Source organism: Megalobrama amblycephala, linkage group LG10 (genome assembly GCF_018812025.1).
Source record: "Megalobrama amblycephala isolate DHTTF-2021 linkage group LG10, ASM1881202v1, whole genome shotgun sequence".
Lineage (NCBI taxonomy): Eukaryota > Metazoa > Chordata > Actinopteri > Cypriniformes > Xenocyprididae > Megalobrama > Megalobrama amblycephala.
The window spans coordinates 6,301,169-6,324,593 of record NC_063053.1 but is presented as its reverse complement, the minus strand read 5'-3'; the positions used below and the strand labels follow the sequence as shown (position 1 = coordinate 6,324,593).

The 23,425-nt window shown below is 37.9% G+C and overlaps 3 protein-coding genes across 15 annotated transcripts in view; all 3 read right to left on the bottom strand.

Annotated features, from left to right (window-relative positions):
* eif2ak3 (eukaryotic translation initiation factor 2-alpha kinase 3) overlaps positions 1–5,692 on the bottom strand; it is a 40,242-nt gene extending 34,550 nt beyond the window's left edge. For all 4 annotated transcript variants that reach the window (XR_007186698.1, XR_007186699.1, XR_007186700.1 and 1 more), the window contains exon 1: positions 5,166–5,692. Coding sequence is in view for 1 of the 4 variants with exons in the window: in XM_048204177.1 (XP_048060134.1) it covers positions 5,166–5,449 (284 nt within the window). In the remaining 3 variants the exon portion in view is untranslated. The remainder of the gene's footprint in view (positions 1–5,165) is intronic.
* A 1,878-nt stretch (positions 5,693–7,570) lies between these two features.
* On the bottom strand, positions 7,571–18,561 carry rpia (ribose 5-phosphate isomerase A (ribose 5-phosphate epimerase)). The gene is made up of 9 exons (XM_048204176.1): positions 18,164–18,561; positions 15,431–15,491; positions 15,302–15,357; positions 15,154–15,213; positions 12,223–12,287; positions 12,045–12,113; positions 11,588–11,729; positions 10,576–10,675; positions 7,571–8,546 (listed from the first exon to the last, which is right to left on the bottom strand). Exons 1-9 carry the CDS (start codon positions 18,332–18,334, stop codon positions 8,449–8,451), a joined length of 822 nt encoding a protein of 273 aa, XP_048060133.1. The 5' UTR covers positions 18,335–18,561; the 3' UTR covers positions 7,571–8,448.
* Positions 18,562–20,320: 1,759 nt separating this feature from the next.
* Positions 20,321–23,425, bottom strand: part of slc4a11 (solute carrier family 4 member 11) — a 103,330-nt gene continuing 100,225 nt past the window's right edge. For all 10 annotated transcript variants that reach the window (XM_048204167.1, XM_048204164.1, XM_048204173.1 and 7 more), the window contains one exon: positions 20,321–22,419. In XM_048204167.1, coding sequence (XP_048060124.1) covers positions 22,353–22,419 — 67 coding nt within the window. In that variant the 3' untranslated portion in view covers positions 20,321–22,352. The remainder of the gene's footprint in view (positions 22,420–23,425) is intronic.

Here is a 23,425-nt window from a genome sequence, read left to right as displayed (position 1 = left end):
GCTGCTACTCTCACCCCTGTAGAGATACCCAACCAATGCAGTGTTAAACACACTACACACAATTCCCTCGAGTGTGCATGACACATATAACTATGCCACCAGAAACAAAGACCAGCCCCTCCTTGCAGTGATGTATGGCTACTGTCAAGACCAAGTCCCGGCAACTTCGCATTAAAACACCAGCACTGAAGTGGTGTTTAAAGCTGGATTTCCAGCAGGCTATTCATACAGATGAAGCATTGTTGCACTGATCATTTGCAACACATCTTGTAGTGCATGGAAAGTTGACATCTTTTTTTCCTGTTACTTGGGTAAATGTCTTTGTGGTTGGTATAGAGATTGCAAAATGCATGTGTGTTACCTTTAGTTATTTCTTCCATAAACTGCAAATGATATGGAACTTAATTAGGCTGATGTAATGAGGTGGTTGTACTTTATAACATAAGCAGCCACCCATTCAATAAACCAAAAGCAGAACTAATGTGGTTGGTCTGAGTGCCAGTAAGGTGTGCAATTAGCTGTGGTAGACAGTTATGTTGCTATCAGCAGTACCAGAGCAAGAGCACATCTCATTCATTCATAATGTTGCACAGAAATAGCAGATTTAGCTTTTTAGGTGTTGATTCTGATGAAACTTCTGTCATCATTTACTCATCCTCATGTGGTTTCAAACCTGTATGACTGTCTTCCGTCACCGTGGAACATGAAAGAAGGTAAAAGTGAAAGTTGTGAGTGGACTTTTTTTATTATTATTTTTTTTTTTTTTTTTTTTAAAACATACAAAGGAAAGTCAATGGTCACCAAAACCGTTTAGTTACCAACAACATTCTTCAAAATATCTTCTTTTGTGTTCTACATACATACACACATGTTTGGAACCATATTAGGTGTAGTAAAGGATGATATGAAATTTCTGATATGAAAATTTTGGCCAATACCAATTACCAATAAATCTTTATATTTGAAAGCCAATAACAGATATGGACCAAATAAATTTAAATTCAAACTTATTATTTTTGAGAGGCTGATTACAAAAACAAAAGTTTCAACATTAAATTCCATGTCCCAAGCACTTCAACATAAATCAAACATATACAGTACAGTAGCTTAGTTTGATACAGGCCCGCACATGATATGCAGGGGGGAAAAAAAGAAGAAGAAGGAAAAAAAAAAAGACTAAATCATGCACACAATTTATAAATCGAGGGAACGAATTAGTAAATTGTGCGCACAATTTACTTTTTTTCCCTGCATGTCATGTGTGGGGCTCTGTAGTTTGAACCACTGTTTTATTTTAAAATTAAATTTTACACTCCTATGGCCAACTTTACAAAAAAAAAAAAATATTGCATCACAAATAAATGAAATAATGCCTAAAATAATGCTAATAAGTCACTGGACATCATTACTTGCGTATAAAGAACCAAATTCATGTAAAATGGATAATATATTGGAATAATAGTTTGTTTGCTTATTACGTTTTTATGCCATGTTAGCATCATGGCTATTTACATGGCAAACACAAAGGTCAAAATCATCCATAAAATTTATGTTATTATATAAAACATTTCAACTTAACATAAGATAGAAAATCTAATATGCAAGCATGTTTCTGAATAAAAGTGTTTTCTAGCAGCATCATAAAAATTACAATTCAACAGAATATGCTTAATAGTCAAAAGAACTTGGCACGAGAGACATAAAGGAGGAAATTTGCCTATTAATAAAAACCCATGGGTAATTCTTGAGTGACCCAGTCTACACCTAGTGAAGATGACTTGATCTTGATTTGAAGTTATGGAGGGTACTTTTTACAGCTTATTATTTTTATTTTCTATTGGAATAATATACTCTGCATGGACAATAATGAAATGAACAGCGGGAAACTGAAGTGCATTGTTAGTAGGTTAATTAATTCAACCAAACTCATCATATATGAAAATAATTAGATATTTATACAACATAAACATTAGGGCGCGTTGCATCGCAAATCGATAAATGATTCTGGATTGATTCTGAGATTTTCTGAATGCATCGCGATTCTCTCTCGAGTGGATTCTGAGCTTAGTTTTTAACAGCAGTGCGTGCTTTAGAAACAGCCTTACTTGAACTCGATAAACAAATCACTTGAACCTCTATAAAATAATCATTCATAAAGTTCGAAAAGGTTGAAGCGAATTATAAAGGTGTTTGCAGTGGCCTGTGTTTACATTGATCTCATGTCATAAAAGCATTCTGAGGTGCAAGTACATAGCCGAATGCACGAGTGCTCTTCTTCGTGAGCATTTGAGCGTGCATTTAAAAACTAGCCTAGAGCGCCATCTAGTGTTAAAATCTATGCTTGTTTAGAAAAAGAAAGTGTCTCCATCCACATCCATTAATAAAGGCCTTCTGAAGCAAAGCGATGCGTTTGTGTAAAATAAATATCCATATTTAACAAGTTATGAAGTAAAATATCTAGCTTCCGCCAGACTGCCTTCAGTATTCAATGTACGAAGAAAGTGTAAACCGTCGCCGCGTGAGTTAAGCTTTTTCCGTAAGCTGAATAGGGAAGTCGTAGGATGTAGCTTACCGTGCATTCACACTGGCATCGGCTAGAGCGTCAAAGTGACAGGAAGTCATTAATTTTCAATGTGAGACGGCCGCGAGCTCCGGGCGAGAGCGGCGCGTCTTGGACGGTGAGAGCGTCGAGGAGAGCTGAAGTCAGGTCAACTTTATGGTAATGAGCTATGACGCGGTTCAGCGGCAACCAATCGGAATGTAGAGATCCTCACTTGAGGGGATTCTGATTGGCTGCCACAACTTGTCATTTACTTTGACCCTCCTGCCGGCGGCAGTTTGAACGCACAGTACAGCGTTGTTGGCAGGGCAGCCAAGGTGAATTTTGACGCTCTCGCCGGTGGCGGTGTGAACGCACGGTTAAGCTTTTTGAACTGCGAGAGTCTGGCGGAAGCTAGATATTTTACTTCATAACTTGTTTATTTAAAAAAGTTATCGCTTCAGAAGGCCTTTATTAACCCCCCGGGGCTGTGTGGAGTACGTTTATGATGGATGGATGTGGATGGAAGCACTTTCTTCAGCTCGCTGAAGGTATCGCTCACTGCCATTATAACGCTCAGATCCGTCAGACTCGAGATATTTATTATTTCTCCGATTGTGTTCATCAGAGAGAAGAAAGTCATTTACACCTAGGATGGCTTGAGGGTGAGTAAAGCTTGGGGAAGTTTTCATCTGAAAGTTAACTAATCCTTTAACTGTATTTTCCTTTTCAAAGTGATTTCAATCATTTTTCAAGCAATTCAAAACCAGCATCTGAAGTGTCTCAGCTGATGGAAATAATCCATTATTTATCGGCTTTAATAGATCGACCAAATTTTCTTATTGGGTCGATAACGGTAACATTAAAAACTAACATATATCTGCAGATACCGATATGGTGACTGATATATTGTGCATCCCTACTTCAAATAAAATAAATAAATAAAATGCAATAAAACAGTACTTAAAAAAATAAAATGTTTCACCTCCTAAACAGAACCATAAATCTGAGTCAAAACTATACAGAAGTTGACAGAACAGGTCACCTTTTGCCTTCAAAGGTTTCAGAAGAATTCTGAGAACTGAAAAACCTACAGCCCGAAATCTACAGCCCGAAATTCCTGTCTCTAACTCAAGTGAGGGTTTTTTTCCCTCCCTTTCATGTTATTTTAATCTTCAGGGTGCACTCTGTTCTCTGTACTTCAATATAGCTCCCCTATTTTAATTTTCTTTTTTTTCTAAAGACTGTAACTATCAGGACCAGATTCCGGTCGTGCCAACTTGTGCTTGTTTAGAAAAATCCTCCATGAATGGGTGCGACACATCGAAGTGACAGCATGCCGATGGTAAAGGAAGGTGTGACGGAATTTTTTTTTTTACTGCAGTGGAGCAGATCATGTGTTCTCCATAATATTATCAGGTCCTGTGACATTTGTAGAACAAACATTTCCACCCAAAACTACATTGAGCTTCAGCTAAAGGAAAACATTTTTAAATACAAATCACCTTAAAGCATTTTAAGCAGTCAGAATTTTGGGTTCTAGGGCACCAAAACAAACATCTCCTGACACATTTAATCTTAAATTAGTTTTAAAGCTAGATCACCTGACCTCCCCATCCTCCAAGTCGACATTGATTCTTTCTAAGGTGGGGCAGAGGGCTCGGATGCGGTAACACACTGATATTACAGTCAGCGGAGCAGAACGACTAATTCCCACCACAAACAAAAACAAAACATCCGGAAAGTTGGAGCGCGCGGCTGGGCGCAGGAGACGCGTCTGTACTCGCGCGCTGAGCAGCGGTTTTACGTGCGTCAGCGCAGCTTTCAATGCCTCCAGAGACCGCAGTCGACTGATGCACACCGGCTTCCTCTGTTATAACTGTAGTGCAAATAGAGAACTAATGACTTAAGAAGTATTTCCCATACAAAACGGCATTGTTAATGTTAAAAGCTCACAAGACGTCTCTCCATTAAGGTCGACGTAAACTGAACCTTCTAAACTTCTGTTTACAAATAATATCGAAGTCAGTCTCCGTCAGGCTGACGCGCATCGCACGCCCACACTGCAGCAGTTCTCAAGACACAAACACTATCCTTAGGCTGTGATAGCAGTAAAACAAGTTTTAAACTCCAGAAAAACAGTTTTGTGTGTATAACACAACGCAGTCCAAGACGCTCTTTAAGTTCATAACACACGCTCAACACATTGAGTCCGATCTGCAATGGCTCTAACATAAGTATACAAGATGCTCTAAGTTCATAAACACAGAAGTGCGATAGATAGATAGGTGAGATGAGTGTTCTGTCAGTCATCTGTATCTCCATAGTAACAGAAAATGTCCTAACGTACTAGATTTTTGCTAACTGCCAACAAGTAACGTTAGCCATGTTATAAATGACAGCGCCGATCGAAAAATGACTAGCATTGGAATTAATGTCAGATATAAAGTAACTGTAAATGTTTGAACATGACCAGCAGGGAGAGGTCGACTGCTGCAAACATCCGCCCATCACGAACTCCAGCTCACGCGAACTTTACTGAAGTTGAATAACACGACTGACACACTAAATAACCCAGACAAACGGGAAACTTCTGCTAAGAGTCGCTGGTGAGGTAACTGCCTACCTCCGGTGCTTATGGAAGTTTGCGTCGCTGTCTCCAGACGGCTCTTCGCTCTCTCCCGTCGAGCCGTAGTCGTCGTCCTCTACAGTCACTTCTCCGAAGCCGACGTTGTCCAGTGGCCGCTCCATAACGGCAGCATGTTCCGCCGCCTCGGTGTTTGGCGTCGGGGCCACTTCGAGTTCTCTCTCCGAGAGAGACTGACTTTGCAAAGTAACCGTTAACGTTCGCAGAACAAGCAGCAGCAGCAGTGATATGCACACGTTTCCAAACTGAAACCCCCTTTCCATTGGGACAAGTGGCACATGAGTAGTTAGGCAATCACATACCAAAATACAAAGTGAATTTAAAAACTAGTCTATAAAAGGCGTTGTACAAGTAAATTCGTAAGCTATTAGATCTCTTTATGTTGTCCTCTCTTAACGTAAACATGCACTCAGCAGCACCATGTTATTCCCTTTATACTTGACGTTCGCCGTGCCGTGGTAACGTCAAGCCCCGCCCCGTTTCTAAACGCTCATTGGCTGCGCCTGGAAGCAAATCCCTGCAGCGTGTGCTGATTGGTCTGAGCGCTTGTCAATCATCACGGCTCGTCTACTAAGCAGATTTTGATTGCTTCCTTCAACTGTCTTTTACAGTGCAGTCTGTTGACGTGGTCGGCCATCTATGCACTTCATTCTATTGGACGCTTTATTTGTCACTCAGAAATGGAGGCGGGAGGAAAGGCAGTCTAGAGCGAAAGCAAAACGAGTATGGCCGTCTTCTGAAGTATATTATTGGCTACACCGTAGAGTTTTAGCCAGTAGAATAGTAGCGTTGACAACAACTTGTTTCATTGGTATGTTTACGGAAGCCGCGAAAGAAGGCTAGTCTACCCATTGGTCTGATGTGCCGTCAATCAAAATCAGCACTACTGTGATTTCTAACGGAGGGGCGTTGCTACTTATTTTTGAGTGAATCTGATTGGATAAAAAGTATAAGGATGGAAATAACGACGTGGCCGTTTGTTTGCGGATAAAAAGTGAGGTCATGTTTGACAACTTCATTTCCGGGCCTTTTGATAGGAAAATAAACCTGCGCTCATACCTTAAACAAAATTTAGTAAGTGCAACATTTTCCTTTAATTTCATAAAAAAAAAAAAAAAAAAAAAAAAAAAAAATGAATGTCAATACGTCACGTTATCGGATATTAATAAGAGACTAAAAACCTAGCACTTTTAAGGTAGTACGTTTACAAATATTTAGGCAACTTTAGCATTTCAGTTCACTTTTTGTAATCATGAAGGTTTGTGCAATGTATATGGCGCCCTCTTGTGGCCTGTTAAATCTGTTAACCCATGTTTGACTGAACCATACTAAGGCCAGTTGCATAAACCACTTAGACTAGTATTAAAAGTTAAGACACTAATGTTTTTCTTGAAGAGTGGTCCTAATTTTTTAAAGTCTGTTACATAAAAATGTAGATAGGTGTAATTTGAATTGGAAAAATAACATTGATTACCATTTGGTTAACTGCAAGTTGGTCAAACTAGTTCTTAAGACAGTCTTAAAGGGTAAGTTCACCCAAAAATAAAAATTCTGTCATTAATTCCTCACCCTCATGCCGTTCCACACCCGTAAGACCTTCATAAATCTACAGAACACAAATTAAGATATTTTAGTTGAAATCTGATGGCTCAGTGAGGCCTGCATAGCCAGCAATGACATTTCCTCTCTCAAGATCCATTAATGTACTAAAAACATATTTAAATCAGTTCATGTGAGTACAGTGGTTCAATATTATTATTATAAAGCGACAAGAATATTTTTGGTGCGTCAAAAAAAAAAAAAAAATAACGACTTATATAGTGATGGCTGATTTCAAAACACTGCTTTATAAAGCTTCAGAGCGTTATGAATCAGTGTATCGAATCATGATTCGGATCGTGTGTCAAACTGCCAACGGCTGAATCACATAACTTTGGTGCTATGAACAACAGATTCAATACACTGATTCATTTATGATCCGATGCTTCCTGAAGCAGTGTTTTGAAATCGTCCATCACTCAATAAGTCGTTATTTTGGGTTTTTTTGGCGCACCAAAAATATTCTCGTCGCTTTGTAATATTAATATTGAACCACTGTACTCACATGAACTTATTTAAATGTTTTTTGTACCTTTATGGATCTTGAGAGAGGAAATGTCATTGCTCCCTATGCAGGCCTCACGGAGCCATCGGATTTCAACTAAAATATCTTCATTTGTGTTCCGAAGATTTACGAAGGTCTTACGGGTGTGGAACGGCATGAGGGTGAGTAATAATGACATTATTTTCATTTTTGGGTGAACTAACCCTTTAATATAGTGACCAAGTTTATGCAACTGGTCCCTGATTTAGTAAAACGTAAGATGCAAAATAAGAGTTCACAATTGATTGGTCCAATTTTAATATTGACTTTCAATCTGGAACACAACATTTGAAAACTTCAGTATCACAGTAAAATAGGGAGAGTAAAACACAAGCTGGTGTTTGAAGTAATACAATACCCCAAAATCACAGTGACCTCTGAGAAGAGTTTTCATTAACAGAAGTGAAAGATCAATAAATGTACAGAAGATAAGGCCTTCATCTGTGCCACCAACTCACTGCTGCTTTCGTCTCTCAACAACACTGTGTTGATGGCCACAGGCACATCGAAAAATTATACAAAATCAATATCAAAAGCTGAGTGGCATTTCACCCCTTCAAATAGTGTATTTTGTCCAGGGGCAGAATGCTCTGAAATGATTGATCACTGAACTAAACTAACCACTGTGTGCAGGCAAAGGCCACAAGTTTCACTTGAGGTTTCAGGTTGGAACGTACCAGAATCAAAAACAGGTTTAAAATGATCATACAAACCCACAGAAAATACATTAACAATCAACTGGGATGTGATTGAGAACATTGTAAATGTTTTCTTTAAAGCTGCAAGCCACAATATTCATGCGTGTGTATTGACATCCATGCAAGACAACATTCACGGTAGAGTATGGCTACGTAAAGAAGCACAGAAGGCAAACTGACTCTGTAGAGGCTTCAGCCTTACATTAGAAGAATTTTCCAGACCAGAGGATATGAGAGGAGAAACAGGAATATGTGAAAGGCTTGAATGAGACCCAATGTTGCATTGATGTGTAAAATCCCACATTTTAGTGTCCTGATCAGACATCTGAACCAGTAGGGAAAGAGCTGCCAGAGTCTGTGTGTGTGAACGGCACTTGAGGTGTGCAGGCTGGTCTATCACAAGAGCAGAGGAAGGATCTTCTCAGTTGACAGGAGGGTCTCTAGTCTTGACACTTCCGTCCTCCATACCGAAGTACACCCGCTCCGCCATCCCCACAAACAAGCCCGTCTCAACCACTCCTTCATAAAGAGAGAAAATTCACTGGTAACACTTTAAATAATGTTAACAAATGAGACCTTATTATAATGTATAAAAGGGTTAGTTCACTCAAAAATGAAAATGTCGTCAATAATTACTCACCCTCATGTCGTTCTACACCCGTAAGACCTTCGTTCATCTTCAGAACACAACTTAAGATATTGTTGATGAAATCCGATGGCTCAGTGAGGCCTCTATAGAGAGCAAAGACATACAAACTCTCAAGGTCCATAAAGGTACTAAAAACATATTTGAAACAGTTCATGTGAGTACAGTGGTTCTATCTTAATATTATAAAGCAACAGGAATACTTTTTGTGCGCCAAAAAAACAAACTTTTCAACAATATCTAGTGATGGGCCGATTTCAAAACACTGCTTCACGAAGCTTCTGAGCTTTATGAATCTTTTGTTTTGTATTAGTGATTCGGATCTTCTATCAAACGGATAAACTGCTGAAATCACGTGACTTTGGCGCTCCGATCCACTGACTTTATTCGTAAAGCTCCGAAGCAGTGTTTTGAAATTGGCCCATCACTATTTATTGTTGAAAAGTTTGTTTTTTTGGCGCACAAAACATTAATATTAATATTGAACCACTGTAGTCACATGAACTGTTTTGAGTACCTTTATGGATCTTGAGAATTTCAATGGCTTTGCTCTCTATAGACGCCTCACTGAGCCATCAGATTCTTAATTTGTGTTCTGAAGATGAACGAAGGTCTTACGGGTGTGGAACGACATGAGGGTGAGTAATGACAGAATTTTCATTTTTGGGTGAACTAACCCTTTAACTAACATGAACTAACAGTGAGAAATACATTTGATACAGTATTTATCAGTCAGTATTAACCTTTGTTAATGTTAGTTAAGAAAAAAATAAAAAAATAAAAAATAAAAAAATAAAAAAATAAATATATTTACAATTTAAAATAACTGTTTTCTATTTGAATATATTTCACAAAGTAATTTATTCCTGTGATAGCAAAGCTGAATTTTCAGCATCATTACTCCAGTCTTCAGTGTCACATGATCCTTCAGAAATCATTCTAATATGCTGATCTGCTGCTCAAGAAACATTTAATGTGTACAATTGTACAAAATATTTGTGTACAATATTTTTTTCAGGATTATTTGATGAATAGAAAGTTCAAAAGAACAGTGTTTATCTGAAATCTAATCTTTTGTAACATTGTAAATGTCTTTTACTGCCAAAAAAATAAAAATAAAAATTCTTACTGACCCCAAACTTTTGAACGGTAGTGTATAATGCTACAGAAGCTTTGTATTTCAGATAAATGCTGTTCTTTTGAACTTTCTATTCATCAAGGAATCCTGAAAAAAAAAGTACACAACTGTTTTCAACATTGAAAATAATCATAAATGTTTATTGAGCAGCAAATCAGCATATTAGAATGATTTCTGAAGGATCATGTGACACTGAAGACTGGAGTAACGATGCTGAAAATTCAGCTTTGCATCACAGGAATAAATTACTTTGTCAAATATATTTAAATAGTACACAGTTATTTTAAATTGTAATAATATTTCACAATATTACTGTTTTTTACTGTATTTTTAATTAAATAAATGTAGCCTTGGTGAGCAGACGAAACTTCTTTTAAAAACATTAAAAATCTTAGTGGTTCCAAACGTTTGGACTGTACTATATATATTATATATAAAATTTATATTGTTATTCTGCAAGGATGCATTAAAATTATCAAAAGTGACAGTAAAGACATTTGTAATGTTACAAAACATTTCTATTTCAATTCAATGTTGTTCATTAAAACTTTCTTTTAATTAAAGAATCCTAGAAAACGTTTGTTTTAAATTAATATTTCACAAAATTACAGTTTTTACAGTATTTTTGATTTTAAAAATTGCAGCCTTGGTGAGCATTATAAAGTTTTTCAGAAAACATTTAAAAAATTTAAGCATGAACAGTTCGTATGTAAAGAAAAGAAATGTGATGGAAGAACAGTGGCATTCTGTTCATCTGTACAGACCTGGGATCATCTTGATGGCTGTGTTGACCTCTTTCCAGTTCTGAGCATGCTCAAACTTCCAATCCAGAATGAAGTTATTGTTATCAGTAACCACTGGACCCTAGATTTAAATAGTATCAAAATCATCAGATGAATAGACCACCATCCAAAAACACCAAGGATGTTGTGCAGAAACAATGGAACTGTTGACTAAGGGCGTGTTCACACTTGTAGTTCGATTCTCTTGATCCGCACCAAAAAAGAAAACATTACATTCAGTCCTGGTTCACTTAGTGTTCACACTGTCATTCCGAACGCCAGACCTAAAGGTGCAATGCAAAAATGCTTTTATGACATATTTTGCGGCGGAACTTACCGAACGTCCAAAACAGTGCTGTGTGCTGGGCTAAATGAGCTTGTGATTACATATGATTGTATTTAAGAGCTTATAAAAGAGCAGCAGGAATTCCTCTGTTGCACACGCGAAGATCTGCTACGAGGAGACAGCATTTATGACACCTGTACCAAACTAATGGGCAACACCGCTCCTATGATGAGAAAAAACAGGTATGCTTCAGCATTCTGTCCTCTTTAGGGTCACATCTCGTGACATCACATCCTGTTTTCAGTTCGTTTAGATGTCTTTGGTCTTTGTTGCATGTCAAACCGCACCAGAGTTCGTTTGGAAGTGGACCGAAACCCCCTGATAAGGTAGGTCTCAGTCCGCTTGTTTGATGCGCACCAGGGTTCACACTTATTCAAATGAGCCGCGCTAACAGAGCAATCGCACCAGAATTCATTTTAATCGAATCAAACCAGCCAAGTGTGAACACACCCTTCGTTCTTTTCTATGATAAATGAAGCTCTTTGGGTTGATGCGGTTCTAATAAAATCAGATAAAGTGAAGTTCATATTATAGGGCAGGACACTGTAATAATATAATATAATATAATAGCAAGTAAACAAAAAAAGAACCCTCAATAATGTACATAACGCAACTGTAACTCAAGATCCACCAGTAAGACTCTCTTACAGCTTTACTGACTGCCATCCTCAGCACTGCCTCTCCTCCGAAGCGCCGGGCAATGGCTCTGGACACGGGCACATACGCCATGGGGATGACCTCCACCGGCACACCTTTCTTCCACTGCTGCCCCAGAGCCTTTGAGTCCTTTCTACCCACACAAACATAAAATTGACATCACATGAGCACATCTGAACTTCTAGTTTGTAAATGTAGTGGAAGACTCCCTTGCATAATTACAGCAATCACAAGCTGGGTAATGATGACACATGACTTCTGTTAAATGTTTCACTACATGCGCCTCATGATCAGCAGTAATTATGGGCTGCTAAATATATACTGAATATTGCAGCTCAAACAGTAGAGCATGATGCTAATGGGTTTATTCCCAGGAAACACATAAACTGATGAAGTGTCAACACAAGTCGCTTTGGATAAAAGCATCTGGCCGTCACCACATACACACCTATAGTCTGCGATGACAATGAAGTGTTTGGCACAACCCGCCACAATCTTCTCCTGGGTTAAGCATCCTCTGTTTTGAAGGAGGAAAAGAAGGCCTGATGACACCTCAGGGGTTTCACACAAAAGAACGTGGACGAGGAATTGGAAAATATCCTTAAATTTAAAACAGGTTAACTCACCCTCCTCCTTTAATCAGTGTCAAAGCAGCATCAACTTCATCAGCTCCGTCAATTGCTACATCCAGCTAAAAGTTCACAAAAATCACACTCTTTAGGGCACTCAAAAATCAATTAATTTCTTCGAAATATCATTTATTGGAAATCATTAACATAACAGCAGATTTCAAAGTGAAAGTTTCAAGATTTATCTAGGATATGAAGATTTTGTTCTGTGTTCAGTTCATCTCAATTGACAGCATCTGTTACATTCATTAAAGCAAGCATAAATAGTGTTTTAATCAATGAACATTTATCTTGTAGTCTAAGAGTCTTTGCCTGTTCTAACACAGTTTCCTTCCTGCCTTATTATTAGCAGCTGGCATTAATGTTGGGCATGGTTGTGACTAAGATAATTATTTTTAGGGTTATAAAGCAACTCTTCCCCTTTGTTTTCAGAGGTGGCTTGCTGAGATGGCCCCTGTCTAACATTTTGAAGAAAAAAAAAAATCTGTTTAATGAAGCAAGGTCTCTTGATAAATTATCCAATGTCTTCCAACATGACAGCAGAATTTAAAGGTGCCGAAGAACATGTTTTCAAAAGATGTAATACAAGTCTTGAGTGTCCCCTGAATGTGTCTGTGAAGTTTCAGCTCAAAATACCCCATAGTTTTTTTTTGTATAAATTTTTTTAACTGCCTATCATTATAAATACGCCGATTCAGGGTACGCGGCCCCTTTAAATCTCGTGCTCCACGGCCCAAGAGCTCACGCTTGCCTTAAACACCATAAACAAAGTTCACACAGCTAATATTACCCTCAAAATGGATCTTTACAAAGTGTTCGTCATGCAACATGTCTAATCGCGTAAGTATGGTATTTATTTGGATGTTTACATTTGATTCTGAATGAGTTCGATGGTGCTCCATGGCTAACGCTAACATTACACACTGTTGGAGAGATTTATAAAGAATGAAGTTGTGTTTATGAATTATACAGACTGCAAGTGTTTAAAAAATGAAAATAATGACGGCTCTTGTCTCTGTGAATACAGTAATAAACGATGGTAACTTTAACCACATTTAACAGTACATTAGCAACATGCTAACGAAACATTTAGAAAGACAATTTACAAATATCACTAAAAATATCATGTAATCATGGATCATGTCAGTTATTATTGCTCCATCTGCCATTTTTCACTATTGTTCTTGCTTGCTTACCTAGTCTGTTGATTCAGCTGTGCACAGATCCAGACGTTAATACTGGCTGCCCTTGTCTAATGCCTTGAACATGGGCTGGCATATGCAAATATTGGGGGCGTACATATTAATGATCCTGACTGTTACGTAACAGTCGGTGTTATGTTGAGATTCGCCTGTTCTTCGGAGGTTGTTTAAACAAATGAGATTTATATAAGAAGGAGGAAACAATGGAGTTTGAGACTCACTGTACTCTTGTTATTCAACTATGCCAAGGTAAATTCAATTTTTGAATCTAGGGCACCTTTAAAGATTGACACATTTGTGATTCTATGATTTTTTTTTTGTGCTGTTTTCTATACCCTTGTATACATGTTTTGTCTTCCTCTGCACTCTATTTAGGCACTTATGTTATTTGTAATGTCATCTAGGCTTTTTTGTATTTTTTATATTAGTATGTTGTTTGGTCATTGAGAGAAAATGTGAAAGTTATTTGTGAAATTCATAAGGGTACTTTGTTGTCAAAATGGGCTTTAAAAAAATAATACTTGGCTGACTATACAGTAGAAAGGTGAAACATTTTTTGAAAACGGTGCAACCTGACTAAAGAAAACAAAGAAAACATACTTCTTAGCAAACTTTTAGTCTTAATGGAGTCGACTTGTATTGTTCTTGGGTGCAAGAATTCAAAGAGTAAATGTAGGCAGGAACACACCAAGCCGACGGTCGGCCGTCAGGCAGTTTTTCTTCTTCGGCCGACTAAGTTTCTCAGTGTGTTCCTCACCGTCAGCTGAAGTTGGTCCTCGTCGGCTTTTTTCGGCCAATTCGAAATGTTGAATCTGCGTCAGAGCTCGTCGGGCCATCTGATCATTCTGATTGGCTGTTCAGATACTGCCACCTGCTGGTTCGGAAAGGCATTTCATCTCACGCAGGCGCAGAACGGACGTGCTACTTGGCCGTCGGCTGTTTAGCGTCGGTTTGGTGTGTTAGGGCAACTTTGGACACATACGCTGCCGACGTGAGCCAACCCCACAGCCTGCTTTCGTCGCCACTAGTTCGTCGGCTTGGTGTGTTCTGGCCTTAACGGAAGTGAGTTAGTTTCGGTTTCCAGTGAAGGATAGCGTGTTGTAAGCAGTGGGTAAAGGCAGAAAAAAAAAAATGTAAATATGGAGAGAAAGCCACAACTGAAAATCTAAAAAACCTCTGTGTTTGTAGTCAATATTTCAAACTGGATGAGAACGAACACAGTGTTTGACCACACGGAGGGGAAAAACTAAAGAAAACTTCCGTTCTGTCAGTTCTGCCCAACCCCTCGAAGCAAAGCCTGAATGAACATTTCTTGATCAGTCAAATTGGGTGCTGATACTATCAAAAGTCATCAAATTAATTGGCCTGCCCAATGTATAGGTCTATACTAAAGTCTTTCATTCTAAACAGGTGTTATTTGGAGATGGTCCGTACTGCAGAACACGAGATCCAGGGGGATCTAGATCCAACTCCTCCCACTTTACATATCCCCAAACCTACCCGTCTCCACCCCCTGGATCTAAACCTACCAATCCCCACCCCCTGAATCCAGATCCAACTCCTCCCACTTTACATACCCCCAAACCTACCTGTTTCCGCCCCTGGATCTCAAGTGTTCTGCGGTGAGGGGTTACTGGTTATTTGAGCTGTTAAAGTGATAATTCACCCAGTCATTTTTAAGAGAGGTTCAGCTCCCCCTCCTCATGCTGTCTCTGTCCAAACTCACCTCAGGATGTCTGTCTAAATCAGACAGAGGGAGGCCATGCTGCAAAATCAGCTGACGGGCCTGGATCAACACAAATGAGTCCATGATAACACAAGTGTTTAATAGTGCTTAAAGATTGTTATGTCTACAGATGAAGGTTTGTTCTGACCTGGAAGGACGTGGGAACACACACAATGTTCAGCTTCTCCTGTCTTACCCTCTCAGCTAGAAAGAAAACACCATCCTTTAGTAATTATCATACAAGCATGAGTGGATAATATTAGATTAAATGTCTTACCCAGCCTGTCCACAGCATAGACGATGGTTGAGCCGCTGCCCACCCCAACTACCTGATTGTTCTGGGAGAAATAGAAGCAGTCAAATTTTATAGCATAATCAAACAAAATGCAGTCACACATTAAGAGAACAACACTGATAATAAGGCCTAAAAATCTTGAATTCATTATTTCTTTCAACAAAGAGTCAGTAAAGGAGGATTAGTTCACTTCAGAATTCAAATTTCCTGATAATTTACTCACCCCCATATCATCCAAGATGTTTACTGTATGTTTTATGGTTAAAATTAAGGTTTTTGAGGAAAACATTCGAGGATTTTTTTCCATATAGTAGACTTCACTGGGGTTCAATGGGTTGAAGGTCCAAATGTCAGTTTCAGTGCAGCTTCAAAGAGCTCTACATGATCCCAGACGAGGAATAAGGGTCTTATCTAGAGAAACAATCAGTTATTTTCGAAAAAAAAAAAAAAAAAATAAGTAAAATTTATATACTTTTTAACCACAAATGCTCATCTTGCACTGCTCTGTGATGTGGTTACGTATTTCCAATGTGGTTATGTACTTCGCAGAGCAGTGCAAGCATTTGTGGTTAAAAAGTATATACATTTTTATTTTTTTTTTTAGAAAATGACATATTTCGCAAGATAAGACCATTATACCTCGACTGGGATCATTTAGAGCCCTTTGAAGCTGCACTGAAACTGACATTTGGACCTTCAAGCCATTGATCCCTGTTGAAGTCCATCAACCCATTGATCCCTGTTGAGGTCGACTATATGGAGAAAAATCCTGGAATGTTTTCCTCAAAAACCTTAATTTCTTTTCAACTGAAGAAAGAAAGACATGAACATCTTGGATGACATAAGGGGTGAGTAAATGATCAGGAAATTTTAATTCTGAAGTGAACTAATCCTTTAAGTCACCATGAGATCAAAATTGCCACTTCTTTTTTGATAGAATATTTCTATTTTAAATGGACAAAATCAAGTCCCGCCCTGCTCTTTTTTATTATTATTTCTACTGTTCGAGAAGCGTGAAACTGCTTCTCAAACTAGTAAAGAAAATGTAGGGGGAGACTTGACTTTGTCAATCAGGAAGTGATCGGATCGTTGGTTCAGTCCTTTGTCATTTTAGATGCCATAATATTGAATTTAACGATAATTAAACGAAGCTTTGAGGGACTTTTTACAACTCCCAACTTTCAAAACTGTTTTTATGGAGTTTTTGTCAATAGAAAATATTTGTTTTCTCTGAAATACATTTCATCAGCTGAACAATGTTGTTAAACAACAGGACAATCCATTGAACGCACTTCTATCCCTCGTTTTCATTCCTGTCAAATGGCGCTACCTCCATTAAGTTTGTCCCGCCCTCACGTCAGTAAATGCGTCATCAGAGAAGAGAAGCCATTAAAAATTACGAGGGCACATGAGTTTAAATATAATAAAATAATGTGTGTGGATAAACCATTTATAAATGTATATTATTAATACTGCAATTTTCCATAAAAATAAGAATTGTGATTTCATGGTGACTTTAATGGCCAGTACGGAAGAGGATTAGGGCCAAGCAATAATAAAAAAATAAAACCATCTAGAAATTAAAATTTCAAGAAAAAACTCGTTAAATTACGAGAACAAACTCATTAAATTATGAGAAAAATGTCGTTAAATTTCCAGAAGAAAAGTCGAGATAAAATGTTGAGAATAAACTCATTAAATTATGAGAAAAAAGTCGTTAAATTACGAGAACAAATTCTCGTAATTTAACAAATTTGTTCTCATAATTTAACGAATTTGTTCTGGTAATTTAACGAATTTTTCTCGTAATTTAACGAGTTTATTCTCGTAATTTAACGAGTTTATTCTCGTAATTTAACGAGTTTATTCTCGTAATTTAACGAGTTTATTTTCAACATTTTATCTCGACCATTTGCTCGAAATTTAACGAGTTTTTTCTCGTAATTTAACGAGTTTATTTTCAACATTTTATCTCGACCTTTTGCTCGAAATTTAACGAGTTTTTTTCTCGTAATTTAACGAGTTTTTCCTCAACATTTTATCTCGAAATTTAACGAGTTTTTTCTCGAAATTTAACAACTTTAATCTCGAGATGTTTTTTTTTTTTATTATTATTATTATTGCTTGGCCCTAATCCTCTTCCGTAGGCCAGTGCTTTGGCAACACAACACCAAAATCAATTCTGAAGCCATGCAAGAGTCAGCTGAGGTTAGCAGAACACAAAATTCAACTCACTAGCCCGCTGATACACCTTAATTACTCATCTGACCCTAGTGTGCTACAATTAATTATTTATAGTAGTACACAGTCAGCACCCGTTAGAATACGAAGCTATTTACAACATGCTAATCGCTAAAGGTTTAATTTGAGCAGCTTTAGCATCCTTAGATCACCTAGCTTACTTTACTGCTGCATAAATCAACCTGAGCTACACTCACTAGCTGACTTCACTACAAACTAACATGTAGCATTGCCAGCTAGCATGATTAAAGCTAAAGTGCCACAGCGGACACTCACTACAAATTGTGGTTGTCAAAGCACTTAGATATAGTAAATATAAAACACCAGAACTGCAGGTCTGTTGATGCGAGAGTAACGCTAGATAAATCGATATGATCGTGCGTCTCGTCATGCCTCCTAAAGTGTTCAGGGCGCCCATTCAGCTAGTTAAACTGGTGGAAATGTGTTACAACGAAGGTAAATACACAATCTTACCTGTATGTGGTTGTCCACAGCAGCATAAGCTGCCAGTTTTTTGGCCTCTTCAGCCATGAGAGTGCCGTGGTGCCGCTTGCTGCTGCTACACACGTGTTTTTTCCCCGGCAGAGAGAGGAGGAGAGATCTGCTACTGATCACTGCAAACTCAACCCACCTCTGCGGCCTCATCACACAGCGCGTCCACGATCACAACAACAACAACATTCTTGCCACACTAGTATACGTGAACGCGCAGATCCGAAACAGAACGGGCAGTAAGCGATATTTTAAAGTACGCTCAAAATAACACCTGTCAGATAAGTACGAGTTCAGGTGTTTTCATAACAGGCGTGTGTTGTTGCACCTAATGGCAGAGCAGAATGCTGTAGAGATGTCAGATTCCGGAACGAATCTGTTTGTTTGAGTCGGATCTTTCAAAACGAATCAGTTGCGCAAACCCTTTCTTAAAGGCATAGTTCACCCAAAACGAAAATTCTGTCATCATTTACTCACCCTTATGTTGTTCAAAACCTGTATGAATTTCATTCTGCTGAACACAAAATAAGTTATTTTGAAGAATGTCGGTAACCAGACAGCTAACTTTCATAGTATTTTTTTTTTTTTTTTCCATTATGGAAGTACCATCAACTGTCTGGATACCAACCTTCTTGAAAATATCTTTTTAGTTTAACAGAAGAAAGAAACTCTCACATGTTTGGAAAGGGTGAGTAAATGATGACTCATTTTTTGGGTGAACTATCTCTATAACTATTTATTCAATAAAAAAAGAATCGGTCAACAAATGAATCAATGAATCATTGAACAGAGAACCATCTCTTTCTGACGATTCGTAATAAGTGAACTCACTGAGGATTTGACTTTAAAGGATTAGTTCACTTTCAAATTAAAATTTCCTGATAATTTACTCACCCCCATGTCATCCAAGATGTTCATGTCTTTCTTTCTTCAGGCGAAAAGAAATAAAGGTTTTTGATGAAAACATTCCAGGATTTTTCTCCATATAGTGGACTTCAATGGTCTCTAAACAGTTGAAGGTCAAAATTACAGTTTCATTGCAGCTTCAAAACATTCTACACAATCCCAGACGAGGAATAAGGGTCTTATCTAGAGAAACCATCGCTCATTTTCTAAAGAAAATCTTCTATATGTTTTAACAATAAATGCTCATCTTGAACTAGCTGAATTCCAGCAGTGTAGACACTGCTAAGTGTATTACTGCCCTCCACAGGTTAAAGTTTGAACTAAATGTTATATACTTGCACTAGCATATTGTATGACAGTTTAGTTCAAACTTTGACCTGTAGAGTGCAGTAATACACTTAACAGCGTCTACACTGCCGGAATTCAAATAGAGAAGAAGCTAGTTCAAGATGAGTTCAATTTTTTTAGAAAATGAGCAATGGTTTATCTAGATAAGACCCTTATTTTTCATCTGTGATCTCTGTAAACTGTCATTTTGACCCTTAACCGTTTGGAGTCCATTAAAGTCCACTATATGGAGAAAAATCCTGGAATGTTTTCATCAAAAACCTTAATTTCTTTTCTACTGAAGAAAGACAGACATGAACATCTTGGATAACATGGGGGTGAGTAAATTATCAGGAAATTTTAATTTGAAAGTGAACTAATCCTTTAATAACTGAATAGCAGAAATGTTATGAATTACATGAAGAAACATACAACTATTGGTGGCAAAATTAAGCTTTCTGAAGCAACGAGGCGTTAGATACGAAATTGTGTAGCCTGTTACTTAAAGCTTTTCAACATTGCCATCTGTGGTAAACTATCGAACGTATAAACTATAGAATGAATGAATGAATCTATCCATCTATCTATCTTAATTTTTATTAAAACATCCAGCCAAGACATAAAATATTTACAGCATATTTTTTTGTTGTTCTTATGAGTCAGGCTTCCCATCCCTCTATAATGCTTAATATGACCAGTAGAGGGCAGTTACTGCCTACATGTTTTTTATCTAAAATGTGGTACGTTTATCAAGAACATTCTGGTAAAACCATGATTAGATCAGTTTGACTATGACTACGTTTCTAAAAAAAATAAAAAAAAAAATAAATAAACTTTGGCATTTAGTAATGAAAATGAACTGTAGCCAGTCAACATAAATAGAAAACAGAGGAATGCTGAAACAGATGGGTATCAATATATCTCTTTATTTGGCAATCAGCTTGAAATGATCTAGATTTCAGTGTATAGCATACCCCTATTAAACCCACACAAACCTTCCAATAAACATGTCTCTTATTTACCTTAGTTTTTACATATTGCAGTTTACAAATTTAGCTTATCTGTTTGACAAAATCGATTTGACAATGGATCTTTTTTATGTGCTATATAAAAATCTACACATTATACATTCATGATTAGGAAAATAAAAAAATCCAAAACAATATTTAAACAGCACAAAACAAAACTCGTCAACATATCCCACCCAGGTGTGAGTGATCACAAATTAAAGTTGAATACTTCAATATTACAGTAAATACTGAGAGATGTCCAATGACAAACAGGATTACTGGGAAGGGAGGTTGTTTTTACACCAGAGGTCTGGACTCAAGGAGAATAACTATGATACCGTTACAGGGAACATTGAGAGAGAGAGAGAGAAATGGGAATGCTGATTACGCAAGTGCTGCGAGATCTTTAAGAGAAAACCAACTTCTTTAATAGTACGTCTAATCTCTCTCTGAAGCTTAAAGCTCTCCATGGCTAGTCTGATTCTCAGTTTTCTCTAATCTCATATTGCCTATGATTAAGTGCACAGGTGCTCACTTTTTTGCCCACAGTTAATCGAACCATGTCTTTCTTTCTTTGTGCGCCTTCATTTATAACGTCTATTTTGGGAATGTTGTTCGAACGTTGTTCGATGGGTCAAAATCATCAGAGATATCGGCATCTTCCAATTTCTTGGGATTTGTAAGAGGGTTTATTCAGAAAGACCGCGAACAACTATAAACAACTATGAAATAAGGATATAATGGAACTATACCTTCATTTGACCATTATTTCTAGTTGCTTTTAATAATAACACAACAAATTACATAATAGTAATACAAATCAAAAGTTTCAATGTCTTATAAAAGGCATGCTTTTTCTGTTTTAAATATATTGTGAGAAGGACGGACATGATCGTGTGCGTTTAAGTGCCTTTCTTTTGGGCATTGTTTATAATCATGCCTGTGTGTGTGTGTGTGTGTGTGTGTGCGTGCGTGTGTGACTGGGGAAGGTACACAGTCGTGGTGTCTTGTGATGTGCAAAGCTTAAATGTCAGAGTCCATTCAGCAGTGAGTAAGGTCCACAGAAATGCTGCTTGTTTTTCTCCTTTTCCCTGAAACCCCAGCGCTTAGGATACATTCTCAACACATCAGTGGGTATCCAAACTATAAGTCTTTTACCTCAAAAGAAAACTCTCTTTAGAAAACTCTAAAATATTGATAGCCTCTAATAATCCGCTGTATTGCTATGAGACACAGTTTCCTAATAAGGTGAGTGTATTCTTTTGGTCCATGCTCACTTCATTATTACTTATTTGCACTGATATGTACCAAAATGCAATCTGCGATTGACAGGTTTTTTACTTGACAAATGAGAGTTTGTGCACTGGGTGTGTGTGCGCAAGTCAGTGTTCAGCATTAAGAGGTATTGCTACAGATTCAGTTCAGTCTCTTGTTCAAAAACCAACTGTGTTTGTGTCCAAAAACACTATGATCGGAAATGGAGAGGACACTCGTGTAATTTAGTCATGGCACAATTGTTGAGAATAAGTGTGATGGTTTCCTACGTCTTCTAAATCAAGTGTTTGATCTGTATCATGATGTATGGATACATCAAAATAGACTAAAGAGGGGGGGAGGGGGCTTTGGTGTACTATTCAGATCATGAGAGAAGCAATGACTGACCGAGGTCAATAGTCAAACAGTCAGACAGCGGTCTGTCTTTCTACTCTGTCTTGAACAGGCATCTCATCTTCCTTCCCCCTTCTCTTGTTCAGTCTTCAAATATCCTTCTTTTCTAATCTCTCATTCTGTTACTCTTATTACTCGTTCAGTGCTTCACCAGAATGCCTGCTGTTAAAACTAGATCAGTTTGTTTTTCCTCCCAGAGTTTTGCATTTTAGAAATACAATTCCCAGAGTCCTTTGCTCAGAGGCTCAGTGTGCATGCGTTCACATGCGCTGTGCATCCATAATGTCCAGGTACTTAGCCTCAATGATCCTGGGCAGTAGGCAGTTCCTGAGGCAGAGACAAAATTCAAAGTATGTTAATGTCATATATATGTTTATATCATATATATATATATATATATATATATATATATATATATATATATACACAATGGCAGAGCCAGAGGGGTGTCGAGGCTGACATCTGATTGGCCACTCTGGGTGCCACCCCCAAATTTAATATGCTAAATCCATTTCACCTCCTGTTGAAAGAAGCATTTATTTTGACGTGCAGTGGTGCGGCATATTGTTAATGTATTAATGTTGAATATTAAGAGATTATTAATGTTAGTTACAAAACATAGACCATTAAGAATAAAGTGGGTTGTACAGGCACAGAGCTGTTCAAATCTCTAACTAGCTTACTAGCAAAAAGAGAATTCGACAGAGCTCGTAATAAAATGAGAATTAAAACTGGCTTGGCTTTTTGGAGATGGCGAGAAATGAGGGATTTGAAATGTTGTAAAAGCAACACAGAGATGACATTTTTATTACTCAACAGGTGAGTAAGGTCTTTTATCGAACAGATAAATTGCCATACGTAGCTCTCTAACAGAATTCATTGTAAAGCATTATCTATTGTGGAAAGTAATTTCATTATGGTTGTTGTAGCACTGTGTTTTCAAGGAAGTATTGTGTCTATAATGTGTGTCTCGTAACAGGGTTACAATAGCAACCTAGACGTTCCCATTCAGTCAGTCACATTCTACGTTATGTCGGACTGACGTCATGGGGTCCCTATGGAATGAGCCATAGTTACTGAACTCTGTTACGAGTATTGGAGATGCAGATGCTGGCAAGCTACGGCGTGCCTCTTTACAACTGCTCTCACAAATGTCGTAACCTACCCAGCGCTCCAAGTAAGCCAGAGGGGAAGTCTTCCATGCCGAAAGGGATGGAAAGGACAGGGTTTACTGTGGGGGCAGTTGAAGCTGCTGTTCCTACCCCAGGGAAAAGTGCTTCGGAACTCAGTTCCCACCGTTTTTCAGCCAAGACCAAAATGCTGGGGAAGCGTG